Raw genomic sequence first — 16186 nt, forward strand, 5'->3', positions numbered from 1 at the left:
TCTGCCTAGAAAACGTCGGGATGTGACGTCTCCCCATGGGTCAGGAATGACCCGGTGCTTGCACAGGGGACCTTTACCTTTTAATAATAGTGGACAAATAGGAACACATATAAAGAACATGAATAAAACAGTTACTCGCCAAAAAATATAAAAAAAGATGAACAAGTAACTAACAGTAACAGTTGGCTGTTCCCCAGGCTTAATTCACATACCTATCTGTGGCCTTAAAACTTCGAGAGAGTTATTTAAACCCACGCTATTACTCTGGAACCTTAGCCTTGTATCTCCGTTGAGAGCGGTTTATAATTTTAGCTTTGTTGTTAATCTGTTCGCTATTATATCTTGGCGACTGTAGGGATGTTTTAGCTTGGGGGCGTTGGTTTTGTATTTTATATATAACTTAAAAGCCTGTGAGCTGTATAGATGCACCTGTTAATACATGAGAAAAGCATAATTAGATCACAGAGAATTTGAGTTGCCAGTGTAATGTTTCAGGAGGGGTAGCCGTGTCGATCTGCAGTGGAAGAGCTGGATTAGAGTCCCAGAGCACCTTAGAAGCCAGCAAGATTTTGGGGGTAGAAGCTTTTGAGAGTCAAAGCTCCCAAGATCAGTTAAATGTTTGAGATCCATAAAGTTTGGCTAGCAGAATCAGAATGGTGCTGTATTTCAAAGCTTCATGCACATCAAACACTCCTCAGACCCCATCTTCTCAACAAGATCCTCCTCAGTTAACTAATAGAGCTGGCCTAGCACATTCTATATTAATTAGTTCTATTCTTTGAACGCACTCTATATTCTGTTAAAGCAGATACATAAACATTTATTCTCTACCTTACATTTATTCTGGATTATTTATCTTATTTAAAGTTATATTGACTTAAGGCATTAATACTCCTTACAAAGCCTAATAAACAATGTTTTTTAAACTGCCATTGAGACCGAATATATACTCAACTGCTTCTCTAGTGATAATTGAAATCTATATGAATATTATTTTTTCTGCAAGTATATTAATAATATTTTTCTGTCTACATAGACTTTAGCTATGAGGATTTGAACTCTTTTTTTTTTCCTCTCGAGGAAAAAGGCAGTTGGAGTTTGTCTGTGTGTGCGCGCACATGCACGATTTTGAGTAGACAAATGTCTGAGAAGCAAAGGGCTAAGTAGTCCCTCCCCTGTCAATCCTTTGCTCAATTTTAAGCCACCTTTTTTGCTTGATCACATAAAGCTCTCTGAGAAAAGAATCATGGGACTCCTTGTGCTATTTCACCCTGATAACACACCGGCCGTAGCAATTCTGTCGTGCAATACTAGACTTCGGCATCTCCTTGCAGGAGAGCAGCCATTTCGGATCCTAGGCAGACACACAGATGGGTACTGCTCACTTGGGGAGATATTATTGGTGAGCCAGGCGTGTGGTTTTGGGAGCGGCGGTCAATGGGGAAACCATCTCACACTCCCTCTCTCGTTGTGACCCGTCCCTCTCTGCAGTTGAAAGTCCCCACCACCGACAAACCGACCGTGATGGTCAACTTCCGCAAGGTTCTCCTGAACCGGTGCCAGAAGGAGTTTGAGAAGGACAAGGACGATGACGAGATTTTTGAGAAGAAGCAGAAGGAGATGGACGACACAGCTGGTGTGAGTGGGGTTCGAACCCCGGGCGGGAGGGCTCCTCTGGGGCCCAGGCTCCTTGGTCAAGGAGTTGAGTTTGGGAAGGCTAGGAAGATCCAGGTGTGTTCTGCTCCTTCTCGTAGCTTCCATCCCCCAAATGGACCATTATTTCTGATAAAAGGCACATTCCTCCTCATGTAGATGATTGTAGCTTTTGGGACCATGAAGTGAAACTCGGCAATAGGTCGGGGTGGGGAAGTTCTCTCCTTAATCCTTTGTCCAATTGAAGCAGTAGTCACAATGGGTAAACATGGAACTCCTATGATTTCAGTGAACCAGATGAACCCATGTGTAGATACTCAATAGTGAAGTCCGGACCCTGGGTGTCTGTTTTGGGTGGAATTTGGCTTGTGCCCACTCGAGAGAGCCAGCGTGGTGTAGTGGTTAAGAACAGTGATTTGGAGCAGTGGACTCTGATCTGGAGAGCCGGGTTGGTTTCCCCACTCCTCCACATGAATCCAGCTGGGTTACCTTGGGTTAGTCACATTCTCTCAGCCCCACCTCCCTCAAAGGGTGTCTGTTGTGGGGAGGGGAGGGGAAGGTGATTGTAAGCTGGTTTGATTCTCCCTCAAGTGGTAGAGAAAGTCAGCATATAAAAACCAACTTTTCTTCTCGAAGTGAGCCACCTTGGGCCAAGAGGAAAATCGAGGTGTAAATAGTGTAATAAATAAACTGGTGTTGCCACTGAAACTTCAGTCTTCAGATGCAGGACTTCTCTGGGTTTGAAAAGAAATCTGAGAGGGGTAGTTCTGTTAGGCTGCTACTGCAGCAAGTGTCGGTGCTCTGTGGAAGTGCATCTGGGAGACATGGGTTCAAATTCCTGCACAGCATGAAGCTCACTGGGTGACCTTGGGCCCAATCACAGTCTTCGCTGCTTGACCCGCCCTGCAGGGTGATTGTGAGCATGAAGCAGGGAAGGGAGCGAGTTGAGGTGGGTCATTGATCCTCAGCCCAGCGTGGTTTCCCGACTGTCACTCTCCAAAGCTTTAGCAGAGTTCTAGGTTTCCCAGGTTCCCACTGGGGATGGGGGTTCCCCTGCCCCCAGCAGGCCTTCCTGCCACCACTCAGCTGGGCGGTGGGAGAGAAGGGCAGGGTTATGCCAGCTTCCTGACATATTGACATCACTTCCTGTGGATAAACCATAGAGTTTTGCCTAAATGCTAGAGCATACCTGGCGATGCGCTGACATCACTTCCTGTTGTGTGGGAGGGCCCCAATGCCTGCACAAGTCTCCCGCTGGTTGCCAGAGATCTGGTGGTGTTTTTTAATGGGGGGAGCACGGCCAAACCTACCACTAGTGTGGCCCTTTCTGAATAATCATGGTTTGTGGAGGTTAGCATTTTTTAAAAATAGCATTTTAAAAAAATTGATTCTGACGGCCGACTTGCTGTTCCGTCTGCAGCCGGAAGAGAGAGCTCGCCTGAAGGAGGAGCTGGATGATGCCCGGGACAAGGCCCGGCGGCGTTCTCTGGGCAACATTAAGTTCATCGGGGAGCTCTTCAAGCTGAAGATGCTGACGGAGGCCATCATGCACGACTGCGTGGTGAAGCTGCTCAAGAACCACGACGAGGAGTCGCTCGAGTGCCTCTGCCGGCTCCTCACCACCATCGGCAAGGACCTGGACTTCGAGAAGGCCAAGGTGCGTCAGCACCAACTGAGCTGAGAGAGAGAGCGCGGTCCCCCTGGAGCTCGAGAGGGCAGCCTTGTCTCCTCACAGAAAAGCCAGGAATGGGCTGCCGTTGGAGCTCAGTGTGGCTGTGTGTCGCAGCATGCACTGCTCTGGTTGGAGCAGTGGAGTCTGACCTGAAGAACCGGGTTTGATTCCCCACTCCTCCACATGAACGGCGGAGGCTAGTCTGGTGAACCGGGTTGGTTTCCCCACTCCTCCACATGAAGCCAGCTGGGTGACCTTGGGCTAGTCACAGCTCTCAGAGCTCTCTCAGTCCCACATACCTCACAGGGTGTCTGCTGTGGGGAAGAAAGGGGAAGGTGATTGTAAGCTGGTTTGATTCTTCCTTAAGTGATAGAAAAAGTCAGCATATAAAAGCCAAATCTTCTTAATAATTGGCTGGAAGGGCAGCAGACAGGGCCCATTGGGGCTGGTTTCTTGTCTCCTCAATGGCTGCATCTCCCAGTATGCAATGCTGTCTTTAATGATTGGCTTCGGGGGCAGCAGACAGGGCCCACTCTGCCTGTCTTCTTGCAGTGAAAGTCCAGTGTCATGGAATCATCTGCATTCGCCCGTCCCCATTTCTCAGCTTTCTGCTCCATCCCCCATGCCAGATAGGAGATATAAAACATAGCACTGCTGCGTACGCAGCCAGCTTCCCTTCCGCTTTCTGTGAGAAAGCCAGCAGGGTGTGACGAGTCAGAGTGTTGGACTAGAATCTGGGAGAACCTAAGGGATCGGTGCTTGTGTGCCACCTCTTACTTAGAGGTTCTCCCTTGGTTCTGGGGCAGCTCCTCATTTCCCAGTCGGGGAGGTACCCGGAAGATCCGAAGAATGGCAGGGCTTCTTTTCCCAGCCCTGCTTGTTCCCTTGCGGACGACAGGGTGGCTGTGGCCATTCCCCAAGGAGACTTCCTCCCATGGAAGAGCCTCCTAAGCCAGGCGGAAGGCTCTTTTGGACGGTGGAAGGCTTCACAGACCTCGTTCAATGGAACGAGAAGATAGGGGTCCAACCTTCCTGCTTGAGCTTCGAGGGGTTGAGATAGCCAAGCTATCGGGAGGGGTTGGGGACTGTGGATTGTGCCACCCTCCCACCTCCAGGGGTTCCCGCGCCCTTCGCTGCGCCACTCACCCCTTTCTGCCCCCTCCGCAGCGCCTCTCACTCGCCCCTTTCTGTTTCCTCCTCCAGCCTCGAATGGACCAGTACTTCAACCAGATGGAGAAGATAATCAAGGAGAAGAAAACGTCCTCGCGCATCCGCTTCATGCTGCAGGATGTGATCGATCTCAGACGGGTAAGGTGAAGGCGTGTAGCTTCCTTGTGGCTTCCCCCACCCCAGGCTCGATGAGAGACTCTCAGACCTGCTCACCCTTCCCTTGGGATGCCCCAGCCTGACTTCCGGGTAAGGAGGCAAGGCCTGCCTCTGTCTCCTGGGCTTAGCAGAACCGGATCACTGGCGGCCCAAGCGGACACCCTCGTTCCTCGTCATCCAGCCCCTGAGACACTTGGCGGGCTTGCAGTGCTGGGCTTGGACGACAGGCGGCCATGTTGAATGCAAACAGAGATTTGACCCTTCTGTCCCAATGTCTGCTGTGTGCTCGATCCCAGCCCAGGAGGGAGGGTGGTTGTCAGACTGGAAGCACACACCATGCCCCTGCTCACTGGCCTCTTGAGCGGGTCCTGCTTTGTCCAAAACCTTTTTCCTTGACACTAGCATGTGACGCCTAAACCACAAAGGGAGCCAGCGTAGTGGAGTGGTTAAAAGCAGTGGTTTGGAGCGGTGGACGACGGTGGGGCAGTGTCTCTCGGGCCCTCTGGTGGCTGGGCTCTCCAGCAGCCATAACGTCTCTCCCCGCTTTCCCCTCTGCCCCTTGCAGAATAGCTGGGTGCCCAGGAGAGGAGACCAGGGCCCCAAAACGATAGACCAGATCCACAAGGAAGCCGAGATGGAGGAGCACCGGGAGCACATAAAAGTGCAGCAGCTGATGTCCAAACAGGACAAGAGGAGGGGGCCTCCGGGCCCGTCGTCCGCAGGTAAGCAGGGCTCAACCAGAGACAGAGATCTTTCCCGCGCCACCGATCACCTTGTGCAGCCGACGGCTTTAGGCCCCCAATCCCTGATTGCCTCCTTCCTGTCCGATAATTTAATTGTTGTGTTTAATGTATGTATTTTAGGTCTGATTTTAATTGTTTTTATTTTGGCAAATGCCATTAACGTAAATCCAGTCTACCAATTTGTCACCTGTTTATTTTAAAATGCATGTTCTCCCTTCTAACTAAAAGGTGCTCCAGAGAGTTAACAGCTAAAACAATAAAAACGCTACAAAAAACAATTTTAAAAGCTGAACTGTAATATATATATTCGAACTCCATCTAACACCAACCAATTAGTACATAGTTAGCTAAAAATCAATCACGGCTAAATTAGGAGTTAGTTGTGAGTTACAGCTTACTGAAAGCTCATACCCTACCAAAAATCCCTGATGTAGCTGCGAGACCCCTGTGCAGGGGGGTGGGGGAGTGTAAACCCAGCTCCTCCTTGAATTCACCATGATTTTTTGCTTCGCTAGGCATCCTGGCCGCGTGCCTGCCTGCTCACACACACACACACACACACACACAGGCATCTTTGCCACCCGCCGGCTGTAGCCGCGGAAAGGTGGTCCCTGACTTGGCTGTTTCCGCAGGTGGGCGTGGGAGCCTCGTCTCGGATGACGGCTGGAACACCGTCCCCATCAGCAAGGGCAACCGGCCGATCGACACCAGCAGGCTAACCAAGATCACGAAGGTAAGCCGTCCGGCCCCGGGGGAGGGGGCTCGGGTCCTGGCGCGCGCGGGTGCCCCCGCAGCTTCAAGACCGGCTTTCTTTCAGTCGCGGCGGTGGAAGGAATGTTGAGAACCAGCTTGGCGTGAGGTGGCAGAAAGCTTGGAGGCGCAATCCTTTCTCTTTCGCTGCTCTTGGCTGCTGTCGTATCCGGACGTTAGCTGCTCCTGTGCGCAGGGGGAAAAAATAAATTATACAAATTTGATTCTACAGAGTTCTGCTTCCAAAACTCAGCTTTTGTATTAATCAGGGACGCGCTTTGGCAGGGAGTGAAGGAGAGGGTGGGCTGGGATTAGACGGCTAATGGGTTGTGGGGCGATGGGATTCAAAATGACTAGTGCAAGGTCCCCCAACCTTTCTGAACATGCAGACGCCTTTGGAATTCTGACACAGAGTAGTTGGGCACAGTCACAAAATGGCTGCCGCAATAGGCGGAGCCAGTAACCAAATGGCTGCTTGCAGGAGGCGGAGCCAGCCACAAAACACCAGGGATCAGTGTTATATATAACAAACAGTAACTCTTCAACAATTCAGACAGAAGCTCTGTTTAACAAAATGTCTTTTAATCACAGCCAATCAGAAGCCCTGCTGGGCGAAAGTCCCACCCAGCCCCCACCCATTTCCTAAAAGCACTTGGTGAGCGCCGGGGAAGGTGTTGGGCTCTGTGGCTCCCACAGGCACCATGTTGGGGACCCCTGGACTAGTGGCTTTCGGAAGAGGCATAGGACCATTGGGGAAAAACCCTTTCAGCTTTTTTTGTTTGAGCCTCCAAGCCCTTTCCTGAAACATATTCCGGTGTCCCATGCAAGAGGGGTTCGCTTTCACAGCATCACAAGGCCTCCGATCTAGCTTTCCCGCTTCACCTGCCTCTTACATAATTCTTTTTTTTTATTTTATTTTTTGTTAATTAAAAAAACCAAAACATGACATACTTACATACCCATACATACAGTATATCAAGTCTTCTAAAGGGGGCCATTTTCCAACAGCCTTAACAACAGCTAATCTTTAACATAACGTTCTTAAACGCCTGTGTTATAAAAATTTTGTTTGCTTAAAGTCATTCTTAACCGATGTATATAGAGACTATCATTCTTAACCAATACATATAGGGTTAGGCAATTTATATATTACTAATTAAACCACCCATATGCTCTACTCTTCGTTATTGTTAACAACTCTGTCAATGGCTATTATTCCCATTTGGTTCGATGTACCGCGCAGCATTAGAATTGTAGTTACGTATAATCAAAATACAATTTCCATTTCGTCTGAAACTCCCCCACAGGCCTTTTGTTCAGCAAGTGAGTCTGCTTTGCCATCACTGTATATTCAGCCATTTTCTCTCCATCTCTGCTCGCTTCCACATTGATGCCAGAAACCACTCTGGCTGCCGTTGTCATAAAACGACACTGGTCTCGAGGATTTTTATCGAGTTCTCCGGGTGCCCACCTCTCACATAATTGATCGTCCAGGTCCTCCAGAGCGATCAACTGAGTTCCCGAAGGACCAGTAACTTCCCGCTGCAAGCTCAGTCCTCAGGACATAGTGGTTAAGAGCAGTGGTTTGGAGCTGTGGACTCTGATCCGGAGAGCCGGGTTTGATTCACCACTCCTCTACTTGAGCGGCAGAGGCTAATCTGGTGAACTGGGTTCAATTCCCCACTCCTCCACACATGAAGCCAGCTAGGTGACCTTGGGCTAGTCACAGCTCTCTCAGCCTCACCAACCCACAGGGTGTCTGTTGTGGGGAGGGGAAGGGAAGGTTTGATTCTCCCTTAAGTGGTAGAGAAAGTCGACATAAAAGCCAACTTCTTCTTCCATGAGCAGCAGCTGACCGGCCGCCTCCTTCCTCCAATCAGCGACCAGAATCACCTTTTAATTGTCTTTTCCATCCTTTCCCCTGCAGCCCGGCTCCATCGACTCCAACAATCAGCTCTTTGCGCCCGGCGGGCGGCTGAGCTGGGGGAAGGGCAGCAGCGGCGGATCAGGCGCCAAGCCTGCCGAACCAAGTAAGGCCACAGGCAAGCGCCGGGACCACAAGGGACTCGTTCAGTTGGGTGGGCCTCAGCAGCCCCCCTACCCCCTAACCCCCCCTTCATCTTTTCTTTTGCTCAGCCTCCGACTCCAACAGACCCGCCACAAGTACCTTGAACCGCTTCTCCGCCTTACAACAGTCGGCTCCTGGAGAGAGCCAAGACGTTCGGCGGGTGATACAAAGGTGAGTCTCTTCCCTGCCCTCCGGGGGTTGTCGGTCTTCTTGGTTCTCTGGTCTCCTAGGGGAGGTGTTGGGTGTGCTATTTCACAGCTCTGCTTCTTGTATTAACATAGAATCATAGAGCTGGAAGGGACCACCAGGGTCATCTAATCCTGCCCCCTGCACAATGCAAGAAATTCACAACTACCTCCTCCCCCCACGTTCCTAGTGACCCCCTACTCCATGCCCAGAAGATGGCCAAGATGCCCTCCCTCTCATCATCTGCTTAAGGTCACAGAATCAGCATTGCTGAGATGCCCATCTAGCCTCTTCTTAAAAACCTCCAGGGAAGGAGAGCTCACCACCTTCTGAGGAAGCCTGTTCCTCTGAGGAACCTGTTAGAAACTGTTAGAAAAGTCTTCCTAATGTCTAGACGGAAACTCTTTTGATTTAATTTCAACCCGTTGATTCTGGTCCGACCTTCTGGGGCAACAGAAAACATCTCGGCACCATCCTCAATATGATAGCCCCTCAAGTATTTGAAGATGGTTATCATATCCCCTCTCAGTCTTCTCTTCAGGCTAAACATACCCAGCTCTACTTCAGGCTTTCCTCATAGGACTTGGTCTCCAGACCCCTCACCATCTTTGTTGCCCTCTTCTGGACACATTTCAGCTTGTCTACATCCTCCTTAAACTGGGGTGCCCAAAACTGAACACAATACTCTAGGTGAGGTCTAACCAGAGCCGAGTAAAGCGATACCATCACATCACATGATCTGGACACTATACTTCTGCTGATGCAGCCCAAGATCGCATTTGTCTTTTTAGCTACCGCATCACACTGCTGACTCATGTTCAGTGTTCGGTCTACATACTGTACTGAGTATTCACTCACTGTACTCTTGACTGGCAGCACCTTGCCAGGAAGGCTTTTGCATCACTACTACCTGATCCTTTTAAGCGTAGTGGTTCTCTTACAAAGGGATTTCAGGGAGATTGGGAACTGCTGAATTACAACTAATAATGAAGCTGAAAACAATGCATTCTCCTGGATTGAATAGAGAACTGGGATTCATGTCTCATTACCAATGTTGATTTCTCCACGCCTACCACCCCTCTGCATATCACCCTTAATCCAATCCTGCCTGCTTATGTAATTTACCTGCTATTGACATTTGAATGCTACTGCCATTGGGTGTTTGAATTCACTCTTCTCTACTTAAGGATAGATGGAGTCCCATTCTAGCTGTATCTGAAGAAACGAGCTGTGACTCACGAAAGCTCATACCCTGCCAGACATTTTGCTCCTTTCTACTGCTACGGAAAGACTAACACGGCTACTCATTGTGATCTACCTGATCCTTTTAACTGGAGAGGCTAGATGGCCATCTGTCGGCAATGCTGATTTTATGACCTTAGACAGATCATGAGAGGGAGGGCATCTTGGCCATCTTCTGGGCATGGAGTAGGGGTCACTGGGGGTGTGTGAGGGAGTTAGTTGTGAATTTCCTGCACTGTGCAGGGGGTTGGACTAGATGACCGCTGGTGGTCCTTTCCAACTCTATGATTCTAAATGAAGAAAATGAAAAGGCCTCCAGAGCTGGATGCAGGACTCCAGATGGGGTCAGACGCGCAAAGTTTCCTCCACGGAAGGTAAGCTCAGTTGCCTGTGCTGGCCCTGGCAATCTGTAAGGGCTCTGGCGCTAGCCCAGTTGCGCTCTCTCCCGGCAGAAGCAGCACCAGCCGCGACCGTTCCGAGAAGGGCAGCGACCGGGGAGACCGCTTGGAGCGTGAGCGGCCAGAGCGGGGCGAGCGCCTGGAGCGGTCTGAGCGGCCAGAGCGGTCGGACCGGAACCGGGGCCCTGTCACTAAGCGCAGCTTCAGCAAGGAGATGGACGACCGGAGCCGGGAGCGCGAGCGTGAGCGGCAGGGGGTCCTCGAGAGTGTGCGGAAGGTCGCCAGCATGACGGAGGAGCGAGACCGGAGCAGGGAGCCTGGTGAGCGTCGGGAAGGGGCTGGCTGGGGTTGTCCCCTCCTGGAATCCCGGGCTAGGAATGACACCCCTCACATGAACACATAAAGCTGCTGTTTACTGAATCAGACCCTCGGTCCATCAAAGTCAGCATTGTATACTCAGACTGGCAGCGGCTCTCCAAGGTCTCAGGTAGAGGCCTTTCACATCACCTACTTGCCTAGTCCCTTTAACTGGAGATGCCGGGGACTGAACCTGGGACCTTCTGCGTGCCAAGCAGATGCTCTACCACTGAGCCACGGCCTTTCTGCATGGCTCTCCAGGGTCTCAGGCAGGGGTCTTTCACATCACCTACTCCCCTAGTCCCTTTAACTGGAGATGCTGGGGATTGAACCTGGGAACTTCTGCTTGCCAAGCAGAGGCTCTACCACTGAGCCACAGCCTCTCTCCATGGCTCTCCAGGGTCTCAGGTAGAGGCCTTTCACATTACCTATTTGCCTGGTTCCCTTAACTGGAGATGCCGGGGGATTGAACCTGGGACCTTCTGCATGCCAAGCAGATGCTCTGCCAATGAGCCACAGCCCCTCCCTCTCTCCCTGCAGCGAAACAAGAGCCAGTGGCTCCCGAGGTACCTTCCAAGCCTGCCTTGTCCGAGGAAGAGCTGGAGAAGAAAGCCAAGGCCATCATCGAGGAGTACCTCCACATCAACGACATGAAGGTTGGTGGAGCAAGGAGAGCAGAGCTTCCCGGGAAAGAAAGGGTTTCAGACGGTTTTGGAGGGGAGAGGTTTGCTTTTAACTGTTGGATTAAGGAAGGTTAAAAAAAAAATTATAGCCATGCCACACCATCACTGCAATTAAACCCAAAAAAACAAAAGCATGTTGCTAAGGGGGACAGTACTCATAGATTTAATAATCACCATTATAACTACCTATACTTACTGACTGAAATACATCTAAAGTAACAATACACGATAATTCTACTGGCATAGAATCAAGAGTCCACGTACAGTCCAGGTTTGATTCCCCGCTCCTCCATATGAAGCCAGCCGGGTGACCTTGGGCTAGTCACAGCTCTCTCAGCCTCATCTCCCTCACAGGGTGTCTGTTGTGGGGAGGGGAAGGTGATTGTAAGCTGGTTTGATTCTCCCTTAAGTGGTAGAGAAAGTCGACATATAAAAACCAACTCTTCTTCTTAACGGGCAAACTCGATGAAGGCCTGTCCACCGTCGCCAATCTTGGGCCTTGCAATTTCCTGTTAAGTGGGAGAGCGCTGAACACGTTCTGGGAGACCCATTCCAGCCAGGCTTAGCAGATTGCATTGGGGCCCCTCGGGAACCGAGAATACGCCCGAATCTCCTGCTCCACGTGGAGGTCTTTTCCAGGGCTGTCCTGCTCCAGTTTCCCCTGACGACGGAGAGGGAGGGTGGTGGGAAATCTACACAGTGCCAACTGAGGTTGCCAGCACTGGGTTTGGGTGTCTGTGTACTTGGCCGAGTCTACCTGTGTCAAATCCTAATGTCAAATTTCAAATGTATTAATACGGTCGACTGACCAATCACATGCCAACACATCAAAATTTCTGGACTCGATAGTTTCGCACCGCAGAATCACAGACTTCTTGTACATATAAAGGTGTAAGATCAATAAAAGCAACCCCTGGTTAAAACTATCATCTTAAAATTGATAAAATTGTAAAATGTTCTAACTATCATTTTCTAATAAAGTTCTGCGTATTTTAATAGCAACAGTGCAGAACTTGGCAGTTTGGAGCGTAAGCTGAGGGTCTTCTCCTAATAGGAGCGTCTTTGACAAAACCTCAACTGACTCTTCAGGGAATTTACCGAGTAGGGGGGAAATAAGCTTTGATCTAACTTTGTGGTAGAATGGGCAACATATCTGTGCATGTTCGATGGTTTTAGTGTCCCCTGTTACACATGGACATAACCTCTCTGATCAAGGGATCTTTTTATATGAATTCTAATGTCATTGGATGCCTGCTAGCCGTGGGCCTATTTTGGGGATAGCCATTGAGTTATCAGATCTCGGAAGCTGAGCAAGGTCGGCCTGGGTTAGTCCTTGGATGGACGACCCCCAGGAAAGTCCAGGGTCACCACCCGGAGTCAGGCAGTGGCAAACCCACCTCTGCTCGGTGGTTGCTTTTATTTCGTTCCAAGCGCTTCGCACTGTATCCTCTCATTTCCTTGACGCGGGAGGCGCTGCGGTGCATGCAGGAACTGGGCTGCCCCTCCCAGCTCTACAATCTGCCTTAAATGGTAGAGAAAGTTGGCATATAAAAACCAACTCTTCTTCTTCTAATGTCGTCGGATGCCTGCTAGCCATAAGTGGACTTAGGGCCTGTTTTGAGGAAGGTCATTGGCTGATTATGCATGTTCACTTTACCCTTCTTTATTCCCTGTTTTAGCCAGGATCAAAGCAACCTGGGTTGGGGAAAACTGTATGCATTGGCTTGAATGATCAGGGAATAAACTGTGTGCAAATCGGGGGCATGAATACAGAAAAGCAGTCTCCCAAGTTCAAATCAAGTCCCATCCCTTTAATTGCTGGTCTGTGATTGGCTCACCTCGTGAGAGAACATTTCCTTCCCCTCAGACCCAACTGCTGCATAAAAAAGCATTTTAAGAACAAAAAACAAAAAATGGAGCCATTTGAAAGAAGGGGGGGGGGCGAAATCCAAGCCTTGTTTTAAAAAAGCATTTCTTTCTCCCAGAAAGAGCTCCCAGGAAGCAGGAAGCAATTGAATCCCTGCCTCTTTACACACTGCTTCGTGATTGGCTGTGAGAGAAGCCAATTTTTGCTGCTTCCCCTGTGTGGCTATCAGCAAACAGAACAGAAGAGGGGTTTGGAAAGGGGGGGAAGCTCAATGCGAGGAAAGAGTATGCACGCTCTCTGAATCTGGTATGAGCTAGGAAAGAACGTTTGACTCGTGCAAGAAGAGGAATGGGAAAAGCTGGGTTCGTTTAAGGTTGAAACAGGGTTGAGCCAAAAAGGAATGAGGTAACGTGCATTTTCAAAAATTTGATCCTGGCTGGAACAAGGAATGAAGGAGGCTAAACCGACCATGCATAACCGACCATTGAGTTACCAGATCTCAGGAGCTGAGCAGGGTCGTCACTGGTTAGTACTCGGATGGGCGACCACCAGGAAAGTCCAGGGTTGCTAGGTGGAGACAGGCAATAGCAAACCCACCTCCGCTCGTTTCTTGCCTTGAAAACCCCTTGAGGGTTGTTATTGTTTTGTTCTGAGTGCTTTGCACTGAGTTCTCTCGTTTCCTTGACGCAGGAGGCACTGCAGTGCGTGCAAGAACTGGACTGCCCCTCCCAGCTCTACATCTTCGTGCGGAACGGCATCGAGTCCACGATGGAGCGGAGCACCATCGCCCGCGAGCACATGGGGTTGCTGCTCTACCAGCTGGTCAAGGGGGGCAACCTCTCCAAGGAGGAATACTACAAAGGGTAACGGAGCCCCCTGCTTTGGCTGGGAGAAGGGAGTTGGGGGCAACCATGCTGTCCTATCTGGAGAGCCAGCATGGTATAGTGGTTAAGAGCGGTGGTTTGGAGCGGTGGACTCTGATCTGGAGAACCGGGTTTGATTCCCCACTCCTCCGCATGAGCGGCAGGGGCTAACCTGGTGAACCAGCTTGGTTTCCCCACTGATACGCATGAAGCCAGCTGGGTGACTTTGGGTCAGTCACAACTCTCTTAGAGCTCTCAGTTCCACCTACCTCACATTGTGTCTGTTGTGGGGAGGGGAAGGGAAGGTGATCGTTAGCCGGTTTGATTCTTCCTTAAGTGGTAGAGAAAGTTGGCATATAAAAACCAACTTTTCTTCAATCTCGGCGGGCCACTTTAGAGCAGGGGTGTCGAACACATTTGTTATGAGGGCCGGATATGACATAAATGTCACTTGGTTGGGCCAAGCTGTGCCTCGCCAGCCCAGAACGGGAGCAGGCTAGGTGGGTGGGTGGATGCCTCAGCTGACAAGATCGCAGCAGGCTTGCCAGGCCAGATCATAAGTGGGGGGTGGGGTGGCTGGCTCACAGGCCGGATAAGAGCTCTCAAGGGGCAAGACCCCCCCCCCCGGGCCTTATGTTTGACACCCCTGGTTTAGAGAGACTGATGACCCCCTTTTCTTCCTTTACTCCAGGCTGCATGAGATCCTGGAAATCGGGGAGGACATGGAGATTGATATCCCGCACATATGGCTGTACTTGGCGGAGATCATAACCCCCATCTTGAGGGAAGGGGGCATCCCCATGGAGGAGCTTTTCAGGTACGCCAGGCTGGCACCCCACAAACCCCCCACCCCTGGGAGGGACATACGAAGCTGCCTTAATACTGAACCAGACCCTTGGTCCATCGTGGTCAGTATTGTCTACACAGACCGGCAGCGGCTCTCCAATGTCTCAGGCTGAGGTCTTTCACATCACCTACTGACTGGTCCTTTTAATTGGAGATGCCAGGGATTGAACCTGGAACCTTCTGCGTGCCAAGCATATGCTCTACCACTGAGCCACGGCTCATCTCAAAACATTCATGAACGTGTGAAGCTGCCTTACACTGAACCAGACCCTTGGTCCGTCATGGTCAGGGATTGTCTCCTCAGACTGGCAGCAGCTCTCCAGGGTCTCGGGCAGAGGTCTTTCACAGCACCCACTGGCTGGTCCTTGTAACTGGAGATGCCGGGGGATTGAGCCTGGGACCTTCTGCAGGCCAAGGAGATGCTCTACTACTGAGCCACGGCCCCTTCCCTAAAGGAAGCTGTTTTATCCTGATGGTCCTGTCAAGGTCATTCTCATGGTCTCAGGCAGAGGTCTTTCACATCACCTGATGCCGGTCCTTTTAACTGGAGATAGGAACATAAGAAAGGCCATGCTGGATCAGACCCAGGCCGATCAAGTCCAGCAGTCTGTTCACACAGTGGCCAAGTAGGTGCCTCTAAGAAAGTCTACAAACAAGGACTGCAGCAGCATTGTCCTGCCTGTGTTCCACAGCACCTAATATAACAGGCATGCTCCTCTGATACTGGAGAGAATAGGTATGCATCATGAGTAGTATCCATAGCTGGGCATTGAACCTGGGACCTTCTGCGTGCCAAGCAGAAGCTCTACCACTGAGCCACAGCCCTCCCTAACACAAATGAAGCTGCCTGACCCTTGGTCTATCAATGAGTATTGTCTACTCAGATTGGCAGCGGCTCTCCAGGGTCTCAGGCAGAGGGCTTTCACCTCTACTACTACCTAATCCTTTTAACTGGAGATGCCGAGGATTGAACCTGGGGCCTTCTGCGTGCCAAGCAGAGGCCCTTCCACTGAGCCACAGCCCCTCCCCTGTGTCACATCCACCTTTGTACCTACAGTGAGACCTGCCCCTTTTTGCTTCTGCAGGGAGATTGCCAAGCCCTTGGTACCTATTGGCAAGGCCACTACTCTGTTGCTGGAGATCCTGGGCCTCCTTTGCAAAGGGATGGTGAGTGGCTTTTCCTCCCGCAGTTCTGTCTCATAGGAGAGGGAGGGGGGCATCCGTCTCATCACTTCTTCAGCCCCCCTCTCTAGCTCTGCAGCCTTTCTCCCAAGGGGGTGCGGCTTACATCCTCCTCCTGTCCTCTCTTTGTCCTCACAACAACCCTGTGAAGGGGTTAGGCTGAGAGTATGTGGCTGGCCCTGAGCTGCCATGGTAGAGTGGGGATTCGAACCTGGGTCTCTCAGATCCTAGTTTCACACCCTAACCACTGTACCACTGCTGCCTTGAGTTCTGGTGGAAGGGAGGAAAAGCACATTGCGGGGGTTGGATCAGTCCCCGACTTTAAACATGTCCAGCTGTCCTCAGCTAGG

General features: G+C 50.7%; 1 protein-coding gene across 1 annotated transcript in view; it reads left to right on the forward strand.

Moving 5' to 3' along the window:
- EIF4G1 (eukaryotic translation initiation factor 4 gamma 1) overlaps window positions 1-16186 on the forward strand; it is a 158837-nt gene that overhangs the window by 137014 nt on the left and 5637 nt on the right. The window contains exons 16-27 of the mRNA XM_056850174.1: window positions 1492-1638; window positions 3074-3310; window positions 4529-4633; window positions 5217-5373; window positions 6027-6127; window positions 8072-8174; window positions 8281-8383; window positions 10093-10358; window positions 10936-11051; window positions 13636-13808; window positions 14500-14625; window positions 15740-15821. Of these exons, the coding sequence (XP_056706152.1) occupies window positions 1492-1638; window positions 3074-3310; window positions 4529-4633; window positions 5217-5373; window positions 6027-6127; window positions 8072-8174; window positions 8281-8383; window positions 10093-10358; window positions 10936-11051; window positions 13636-13808; window positions 14500-14625; window positions 15740-15821 (1716 nt within the window). The remainder of the gene's footprint in view (window positions 1-1491; window positions 1639-3073; window positions 3311-4528; window positions 4634-5216; window positions 5374-6026; window positions 6128-8071; window positions 8175-8280; window positions 8384-10092; window positions 10359-10935; window positions 11052-13635; window positions 13809-14499; window positions 14626-15739; window positions 15822-16186) is intronic.

This window comes from Euleptes europaea, chromosome 5 (assembly GCF_029931775.1).
Source record: "Euleptes europaea isolate rEulEur1 chromosome 5, rEulEur1.hap1, whole genome shotgun sequence".
NCBI lineage: Eukaryota > Metazoa > Chordata > Lepidosauria > Squamata > Sphaerodactylidae > Euleptes > Euleptes europaea.